The sequence below is a fragment of the Epinephelus moara genome, chromosome 10 (genome assembly GCF_006386435.1).
Source record: "Epinephelus moara isolate mb chromosome 10, YSFRI_EMoa_1.0, whole genome shotgun sequence".
In the NCBI taxonomy this organism is placed as follows: Eukaryota; Metazoa; Chordata; class Actinopteri; order Perciformes; family Serranidae; genus Epinephelus; species Epinephelus moara.
Window position 1 is genome coordinate 29,918,975 of NC_065515.1, and position 10,346 is coordinate 29,929,320.

General features: G+C 38.5%; 2 protein-coding genes across 6 annotated transcripts in view; both read right to left on the minus strand.

Annotated features, from left to right (window-relative positions):
- The window catches only part of LOC126396772 (complement factor H-related protein 4-like), a 53,209-nt gene that overhangs the window by 9,844 nt on the left and 33,019 nt on the right, over nucleotides 1–10,346 (minus strand). The window contains exon 1 of one of the 2 annotated variants that reach the window (XM_050055069.1): nucleotides 2,983–3,136. The exons of the other annotated variant lie outside the window; for it this stretch is intronic. Coding sequence (XP_049911026.1) covers nucleotides 2,983–3,052 — 70 coding nt within the window. The 5' untranslated portion in view covers nucleotides 3,053–3,136. Of the gene's footprint in view, nucleotides 1–2,982; nucleotides 3,137–10,346 lie in introns of those variants that run through there. 2 annotated transcript variants of the gene reach the window in all.
- LOC126396768 (coagulation factor XIII B chain-like) overlaps nucleotides 1–10,346 on the minus strand; it is a 25,334-nt gene that overhangs the window by 6,342 nt on the left and 8,646 nt on the right. For 2 of the 4 annotated variants that reach the window (XM_050055061.1, XM_050055060.1), the window contains one exon: nucleotides 8,187–8,437. The exons of the other annotated variants lie outside the window; for them this stretch is intronic. In XM_050055061.1, coding sequence (XP_049911018.1) covers nucleotides 8,418–8,437 — 20 coding nt within the window. In that variant the 3' untranslated portion in view covers nucleotides 8,187–8,417. Of the gene's footprint in view, nucleotides 1–8,186; nucleotides 8,438–10,346 lie in introns of those variants that run through there. 4 annotated transcript variants of the gene reach the window in all.

The window sequence follows — 10,346 nt, forward strand, 5'->3', positions numbered from 1 at the left end:
AGGTGACGGTCAGTCAATGAGACTTTTCACATTTAAATTGCGCGGGGCGAAATATGGACAGAATACAATAAAGATTTGTAGAAAGAGAGAGGATTAAAAGATCTGACTTCAAGAGGGGGACGATTCAAAGGCAGTGTGCAGATTCATCATTCAGATCTTGTCCAGCATACCAGCGGCCTGTGGCCTGTGCAATAAATGTCTCAAGTTCTAAACCATCTATTGTGTTCTGGTGTTCCACTGTATAAGACTGAATTTGTCTGCGTCTGTTACGTTGTCCCACACAACAATGCAGTGTAGATAAGTGTGCAATGTTTCATAATAATGATTTATTCTGTTAAGTGTTAATTTCATTTATTTAACATATTCAGTGTTGAGTTTCATTAGACACAGTTGAGTTTCATTACATACAGTTCCATTAAGGGGGTGTGTCCAAGCAATTTGACATATTTGAGCATTTTATAAAAAAGTAACACTATAGTTCCTTTTCCTGGTAATTAGTTACTTTTATAGTGCAGTAACTCAGTTACTAACTCAGTTACTTTTTGGGGAAAGTAACAAGTAACTATAACTAATTACTTTTTTACAATAACGTTCCCAACATTGAATGACTAATGATGCTTTACCGTCCCGCCCCGTGCTGTGTTGAAAAATATTCTCACCAGCAGCCACCATTTTCTCACCATTTGCGCAGATGTCTTGCGCAAGACCAGGTCTTGTTTTGTTCACAGTCTCAATGAGTGACAGGAAAACGTAGTCAGTACAAAGAGGATAAGCATATTTTGCAAAATGTCGAACTATTAAATTTATACAATATCTAATTTAAATGTTTTGGATTACCACATATCACAATCAACATCAACATACATGAATAAAATCATAATTAGAACTATATAACATCAAACTCGAGTTTAACACTACAATTTGTCAAAACACATAATAGTTATTGGGGACCAACACAGTTTCCCTGAGACCCACTGAAATGACCACCATTGGGTGCCAAGGACTCACTACACCGAAAACCTGTCAACATCACTGTGGTGTAAATACTCCCATTTTATTAGCCAACATCACAGAGTAGGGTTGCAACAGAGAAAGGAAGGTAGTGCCACTGAGATCCTTTAGACTTACCACATTTCAAAATGATATATTGTTGTTGTCATCTTCAACTTTCAACAATTAATTGTTTACAAGTAAAACTGAGTCAATGATAAGTCAAATGACCTCTGAGCTATGAAGAAAGTACACGGAAATGTTACTAGGTCAGACATAGTCATATTGTCAACGCAACTTCTTGAAAAACAACTGAGGGGCTTGTTCAGATTAAAATTGCGACATATTTACGTAATTAATCCTGCGTGTGAAAGGGACTTACTTTTCCCCCCCAAGAACACTCTAACATGGTGATGGATCTTTAAAATCTAACTAAAGGCATTTTACGACAGTGTAAACAGATGACTGCAATCCTGCTACATGATTAGCAACAACAGAAGTCTCTCAGTCTGTAGTGAAAGAGTAGAACATACAGACAGTCAACTTACAGTAGCATGTTCCTTGACGAACTGCCCGCCAGCCCTCGCTCATGCATAAATATTTCATGGCTGGAACTGATGCAGTATAACCAGGTTTACAAGTGAACTGTATCAGGTCTCCTTCTTGGTACTGCCGTGCTGATCTGACACCTGGGCGTGAGGAACATCTGGAAGCTTCGAACATGCTTAGAGACAAAAACATGGAACATGATAAGAAAAGCTCTGCAGTCTTATATTGAATGTATCAAAGGGCGTGGAGGGTATACACAGGTAGACAGGTACGATCACCTCATCCCTCATCGACTACCACCACACCACTAGATTTCATCATATACAAATGGACAAAGGGATGGGAGGGAGCCGGACATCGAACACAACTGTATAATTACAGGATGTCAACAGCACTGAAGGACTCCCAAAATAATTATCATGTACATGAACATCGCTTCAGTTACATCATCTTCACCAGGTACAGCATTTTGACACAATGCATCTTCTTACGCAGGTGGTGTACATCTGATTATTATTTTGACTCAACCAATTTGTGTGTTTAAATGGAGGGATTCATGTATAACATGCATTAACCATAGACTGTGTAAAGCAATGGAAGTGGCAACTGTGACATCACCCACTGGGTTGTGGACTCCCATTTTGACGCCTCAAGTTCGGAGCCAGAAGTGACCATATTTGAACGAGAAGGCGGATCTGACTGAGAAGCCAAGGACACTATTGGCAGACAGCCTGTCACTGAAAGTGCCCCCACCCTTAATTATGTGTAACTTTAAGCTTTAACAGAATATAAATGGGTGAGTTATACAAACAATGCCCCTCCCCTGCACAGTTGTCACACCTGTCACAGTTGTCATGAACGGGGAAATTACCTGTAGAGACCAGAACCATTTTTTGTACCAGGCTGTGAACATATTTATTTCTACAGTAACTGACTCACTTCTGAAGTCAACCTCAAGTGGCAATTAGAGGAACTACATCGCCTGAGGTTGCTGCTTGGCATTAATTCATAAAAATCCTCATAAACAAAGTTAAAGAAAAAAGCATGACAAAGACATTACAACAACGTGCAAGGTCATATGGTCACTCATAACAAAAATAAAAATAAATACAAGAATTGTCTGTAAATTGTCTATAAAATGCCAAACAGTTAATTAAGATGATACGACAGCATGTTGTCACAGACAGTGGCCTCCACCTAAACTGCAAAACATTTGTTGTCACAGACAGTGGCCTCCACCTAAACTGCAAAACATTCACTTTACAGTAGTCAGTGTTAATGACATATCCATCCAATTTTTAGAGTCATATGAAAACAGAATATAATACCAGTATTATAAAATCAAAACATGCAGTTTTCATATAAGTCTTTATGCATACAGTACCGTTTGTTTACTCCAAACACTGTATCTCCACAAAGCTAAATAATAACACTCCTACTTACCATTCTGTGATGAAGACATTTCCACATTCCCCCACAGTTGGAGAAACAGAAGGATTACAAACAATCTCATGGTCCTTTGACAAACGTCGTTTTCTGAGCAGAATTCCTGTGTGTTTGAGTCCTCAGGGTGCTCCAAGGTTCACAACATGGACTGCCCAGTGGGCCTGTACAACGCAGGTCACATTGCAACACTGTTTGCAATACTGGAACTTCCAGAAGTCACATACAGCATCCTTTGTGCACACAGCATATTTGTTCAGTATCCCATCAGTCTAATTCATAATAAATTGCAAATGACTGTTCTCAGGCAACAGTTTAAACAGTTAAAATGAATTTACAGTTATAAATAATCTTTGTTAAACATTTTTGGCCTGCAATTATTGATAACTGCCTAGATGAAGCCTCCTGGCAATGTTCGGTCAGTTCAGGAAGTGAGATGTTCTGTATAGAAGTCCTATGGAGGACGTCAGGATGAATGGTTGGACGGACAAAGCACAGGACTTTTAAATGTGAGAACGGTTTCTGGCCTGTGTTTCACATGTTGGTGGGTTTAGGCCACTAAAACATGTAGTTTTGGTTGAGTTTTGAAAAGTATTTACTCTAAAATATTTAAAAGACGAGTCTGATGATTTTTTTTGTTTTGTTTTGTTTTTTACAAATGGGGAAAAATGGGACAAGAAATTCCATGAAAAGATCAAAACCAACAATTAATAAAAGGCCAAAAATTGTTTGGCTAAAAGCATTTTATTATCAGACTTTGTGATGGTGTATTTTCAGGTTCACTGTTTTCTCTTTCCTTTTTATTCCTGGTGTGTATGTTTTATTCCTGGTGTGTCTACAATACAGAAATATTAACAGAATGATATTCACAATAGATGATGTGCATATTGAGTTGAAATTGCTTGTGTGGGTTAATTAATAAAGTTACATAATTGATTATTATCCCCAAATAATAGAGGATCACAAAAACAATATTTAAGACATATGGAATATAGTTTAAGTTTATTTACTTTATTAATCCCCCTGAGGGGAAATTCAATGTTTTTACTCTTGCTTGTCAATTACACACAGGTCTGAAAGACACACACATGCACAAACAGGACCTATACATGCACAAAGTGGAGAGATGTCAGAGTGAGGGGGCTGCCCTTGGTGAGGCGCCCCGAGAGGTTGGGGGGTTTGGTGCCTTGCTCAGGGGCACCTCAGCAGTGCCCAGGAGGTGAACTGGCACCTCTCCAGCCACCAGTCCACGCTCCATATTTTGGTCCAGACGTGGACTTGAACAGGCGACCCTCCGGTTCCCAACCCAAGTCCCTATGGACTGAGCTACTGCCACCCCAATATTAAACAGTATTATTAGGAACACTTCAACCACTTCAACAGTTCAACCAACAAAATTCATCCTGAACGTTTTATTGATAATAACAAGTCCTTAAATAATATGAATGAGGTGGTTGGTGGGTTTAATGATTTGTCAATGTTAGTCCAAAGTTGGCTGAAAAATCAGGGAAAGCATCCAAAAGAGGGGAAGGTTGTTGAAAACTAAATGGAAAGAAATCCAAGCTCTATCTATCTCTATGCTGTGGAAACAAAAGAAACCATAGTTATAGTAAACAAATGTAAGAATAAAACATCTACTGATTGGAATGGAATTGATATGACGTTAATCAAGAAAATCATTGACAGAATTGCAAACCCACTAACTTACGTGTGTAACCTATCATTCTCAACCAGTACATTTCCACAAAAAATGAAAACTGCTGAAGTTATTCCATTATATAAAGCTAGGGAAAAACATCATTTCACCAACTACAGGCCTATATCATTACTCCAGTTCTCTAAAATATTAGAAAAACTGTTTATTAGGGGGTTGGATCAATTAATTGAAAAGTATCATTTGCTCTCAGTCAATATGGGTTTAGAGCAAACAGATCAACATCAATGGCAAAATTACTGGTTGTACTGACAACAAAAATTATGAAGTTGGAGTTTTTATAGATTAAAAAAAAACATTGACACCATAAACAATGACATACAATTCAAAAAACTGGAAAGATATGGTATTAGATAGAGGGGTTGTGTTGGATTGGGTAAAAAGCTACATGGGACACAGGCAGCACTTTGTGCAAATGGGTGACTACATATCATACCTAGACGTAACTGTTGGGGTCCCACAGGGGTCATTATTAGGTCCAAAACTGTGTATGTTGTATATGAATTATATGTATGGTGTCCAGAAAATTAAAATTAGTTTTATTCACAGACGACACTAGTGCTCTTTGTTCTGAGGAAAATCTGCAGCAGTTTTGGAGGACGTCATGACAGAAATTAGTAAATTAAAATAACAGTTTCGCATAAATAAACTGTGTTTAAAGTTGAACAAAACTAAATTTATGTTGTTTGGAAACTGCAGTACAGGCACAAAAATACAGATGACAGTTGATAATGTTAATGTGGAAAGAGTCTATGAAACTAAATTTCTGGGTGTGATTTTAGACAACAAAATCTGCTGGTAACCTCAGATCAATTATGTAAGAACAAAGCTGGCCAAGTGCATTGCAGTTATGGGGAAAACAAAACACATACTGGAACATAAATCGCTGCACATTCTGTACTCATCACTTGTACTGCCTTATTTGAATTACTGTGTAGAAGTTTGGGGCTATATCTGGAGCTCTGCAGATACGGAAACACGTGCCCCGCGCGGCCTGCGCACATTAAACGTGAGGATTTATTTACGTCAGTAGGAAACAAACTAACAATTCTCCAGTTCATATATCAATAATATTTGCAAGGTGCACTGGTGCTGTAAGGTCACAAAATGCGACTAAATAGTCGTGGTTTGGCAAGGCAGTAACTACGCTACATATTGGGAGGAAAACTTCCCCCAAAATGTTCAAATATGCTAAAAAAAAGTGACCTTTGGATGTTTTTTAAAAAAAAAATTTTTTATTTAATTTTATATACTTTATTAATCCCTGAGGGGAAATTCAATTTTTCACTCTGTTTGTCAATNAATTCTCCAGTTCATATATCAATAATATTTGCAAGGTGCACTGGTGCTGTAAGGTCACAAAATGCGACCTTATTTAATTTTTTTATACTTTATTAATGCCCGAGGGGAAATTCAATTTTTCACTCTGTTTGTCAATTACACACAGGTCCGAACACGCACATGCACAAACTGGACCTATACATGCACTACGTGAAGAGATGTCAGAGTGGGCTGCCCATGACAGGCGCTCCGAGCGGCCCAGGAGGTGAACTGGTGACCCTCTGGTTCCCAACCCAAGTCCCTATGGACTGAGCTACTGCCACCCCTTAACATAGTAGATGAGTGCAGGTCAAGAAAGCAACCCTGGATCTTTGCTGGGTGTACCTTGCCTCTCGCCCAATATCAGGTGGGATAGGCTTCAGCTGACCCACAACCCTGAGTAGGCTCAGCTGTTACAGATAATGAAAGAATATAACAATTCTTAATTGTACAGTAGGTTAGCACGTGTCAACCAACCCCCAAGTCAGTGTGCCACACAACCCCATGCACATTTGACCCAACTTTGTAATGTTAGCTAACTACCATCAATCATGATTTTTAAATCTTATATCAAAATGTAGTGGATTCCTTTGTCTATTAACTAGAAGTATCACATTTCCAATATCTCTAATATAGCTTTTTAATATGTTTAGTCCACAGATTACTTTTGATAGTATAAAACTTAAAAATTGTGACTAGTGCAGCTCAAGAAAGCAAAGAAGCAAAGACCAGAAAACAGCTGTGTGCCAACTAAACCCCTTTAGCCAACCAATGAGAAATGATCATTTTGTGGGTGAAGTATTCTTTGCACTTAAGTCCTGGGTCAAGACTGACAAGTCTCAAATCAAGTCCCAAGTCCTACACTTTAAGTTTTGAGTCTTAAAGAAGTCATATTGTGACTTTTCACCAAATGTAAAACCATTTTATCAACAGAGTCGTAATATATTAAATTTACAAAACTCAAGAATGCTTTAAAAAATTGTATTTCTTAAAACAAGTTATTTGGGAGCTTTTCTTCTCTGTCAGTAATTTCTGACCCCCACGTTTACATACTCAAATTTGTTTTTTGTTGACCACTGCGTAGTTGTTGTATGTAAATGAAATTACTTTGGTATCATTTTTTTTCCAACTGACACTGAGCAGCGTAATGTTATAATGCTGTTGTAATGCTCTTCATGGTTCACTCCTGCAACTTGACTGGTATGGATGCTGTCAGATTGGTTCAGACAAAGTAGATTTGAGAAATTAACTGTCGACTGCTGGGAATCAGTAGTGTTAATGTGAGTTGATTGGGAAAAGGAATATACTTGTGACACACTTTTATTTTTAATCTTTGGGCTCAGGGGAAGGCATCTAGTATTTTGAAGTCTATTGGCTCAAGTCCATGTAAAGTCACAAATCATTGGTGTTAAAGTCCAAGTCGAAGGTCATCAAATTTGTGACTTGAGTCCACACCTTTGACTTTTATTACCCGGACCAGGGGTGCCTGTAAGAGCTCCTCTGACTTTGCAGCTGAGATGCTGAAAAGTCAGCATATTGTACTTCAATAAAATAAAAACTTTCTCTGAGCAAAATGTTCCAGCATAGCTTTAAAGTTGATAGTGATTGACAGGACTTGGATCAAAATTGCTAATTGATACAAAGACTTATGTTCACATGTTGGCACGTGATTGATCCATTTGTCCAGCAAACAAGTCCTGGTGTCAAACTTACTCACCATTTGATACCTGCAATAAACAGTATGATAAACGATACGATCGTTGTAAGCACATATTGGGACATTTCTTTATGTTAATTACTGTATTTGTCACTGTAACTCTTACTGCGAAACACTACTGAGAGAGATGACACAAAATATTTTCTTCCGAGATGAAACCTAGTTTAGAAAACCTGGAGCCACTTTTGAAACTTTGCTTACAAGCTGTATGTTTATTCCTACGAGTTGATGGGTTCTGTGATTTTAAGAAAGCTCTTTTTCTTCTTCTTTTGCACTCATAAAACTTAATTTTGCCTTTTTAGAACTATTTATGAAATTCTGCACCAACACACAACTCGACACACTTTCACACTCTAAATGCTCTAAATGCCTCCCCCATAACTTTTTAAACTTCATATATTTAGTCATCATAGGCCTGGTTTTCATAATAATGATAATAACAATAAAAAAGGCTTTGTAATTTCCGTATCTTTTATTCAATATGGCAAAGCTGTATCATTTCAGATCACTTTATTACACAAATGATTGATAAAGTAATTCACTGTCCAACACTTCTATGTATCATGATCATGTATTGTGTATCAAATGACTCATCAGTGTGAATAATGCAGACAACAAATGCACTTTTCTTTCTCCAAACAACCGATGCAAAATGACTTCTTTAGACCTCCAACAAAATCAGCGTCACTGTTCCTCAGTGGGAGCTGTGGGAGAAAATTTCTGTGTTCAGCATCACATCTCAACAAGCAGTGTGTGTAAATCAAGCATCCAGTTCTCAGACACCGTCTGGTTTTTGCAGTAAAACTCTTTAATCATCCCCAAGCATGTTTTATTTTTCTCATGTTTTGTTATGCATAGTGTTGTTTGGTGCATAACCTATAACTCAAAAATGCATTTTTACACAAAGCAGTGACTGTGGATTTTGTCCCCCATCTTTTTACAGTGATGTCTTTATGACCAGTATGGAGAGGAGGAGTGAATACAGTGGTGACCCATATCTCTTTCAACCTATATATTGTTTGTGAGTACTGTGCTAAGGTGGGCTTAAAAGAAATTTAAACATATCCTTTTCATCTTCTTTGACTTTCTCCTTACCTTTACATTCTGCTGATTTATTCCACTTGGTATTGGCACATGTTGCATCGCCATCAACACCAGATATGACACATCGATACTTTATGATATCCCCATCCATATATCTATTTTTGTCTGTGTTGAAGTTTATGTATTTTGTTGTTAAAGTTCTCCTTGAAAATATTTAACATGTTACTAATTAGTTTTCCCCTGTTTAAATTGTGGTGTCAAACATAATCACTTCCTGGAAGCACAGGTCTTCAACACCAGAGTCAGGGTCAACATCCTGAGTCCAGCATGTGCTTTGGTTTAGGCAATGTAAGCACTTTGGTTAAGGTTAGGAAATATTGTGGTTTCTGTTAAATGTTAATAAACACATTGTGTCACTAATCCCTGGATACTTTTCCTGAATTTAACCAAAAGATCATGATTTTTCTCTCACCTTAAAGCCACAGCGTGTAGGATTTTCTCCCATCTAACGTTGACATCATATATTGCATTCAAACGGATAGCGCACTCTAGCGCCTCACTGTTTCAAACGCACATTGCAACAACGGTAGCCGCTGTGTAACATGATAACATGATAACATAGATAAAGCCATGTCATCCAATGCTTGATGGAGTACTGACTGACTGACAAGTGGCTCAACCTCACACACCTCATCCCTCTCCTCGCCTCACTGCGCCGCTGACAACTGTTAGCCGCTGTTAGCAGCGCTGCTACTAAGAAAGCGCAAAAGGGAATCGAAAAGGCAACGTGACCGGCGAATTCAAAAAACGAGGGGTAGCCTTTCCCAGGTGGAGAGAGCTGCTGAAGGAGAAAGGTAATGCAATCACAGGCCAGTGCCGCTGTTGGCTGTTAGCCACCCTCGTGTTTTGAATTCGTTTTTGATTTCCTTTGTGCTTTCTTGGCAACGAGGATTCCGTCTCCCGTGATGCTGCATATGCATGATCCTGCATTATGCTCAAAGAGTGGGACTTTGTTATGCTGCAGTAGCGAAGTGTCTCTTGCTACTCTCCTTCGGCTTCTCAGTCACGCAGCACTGGCCTGGCTCTCAACGAAAATGCTGAATGCAGGGCTGTATGTCCCTTGCTGGTGGATGTATTCTCAAGATGGCTAAACATTATGGAACCCCCCAGACGAGTTGCCTGCACAGTGTTCAAACAATTGAACACTGTTTGAACGCGGAATCGTAGCTTTGTGTTGTTTTCACAGCGAAAAAAAAATGATATAGTTACACTAAAATGATATATAACAGAGCTTTCATACAGCTCTGCACACACATTACTCTTGGACGGATTACTCGCAAATGCAGGGTTGCACAGAAATGGCACACATATCACATGAAAGCGCAGGAGCAGAGCTTTCCAGTGATACCACACACATCATTGTGCTGTCATCCCATCACACGATAAATACAGATCAATTGCCTACCAAATAAAATCCTGATGAATTTCTTTACAATCCATTATACAGATCTTGTTATCAGTCACTTCATATAGTGAGGAATATCGTATCTTACCACGTCTTAGGCTTGC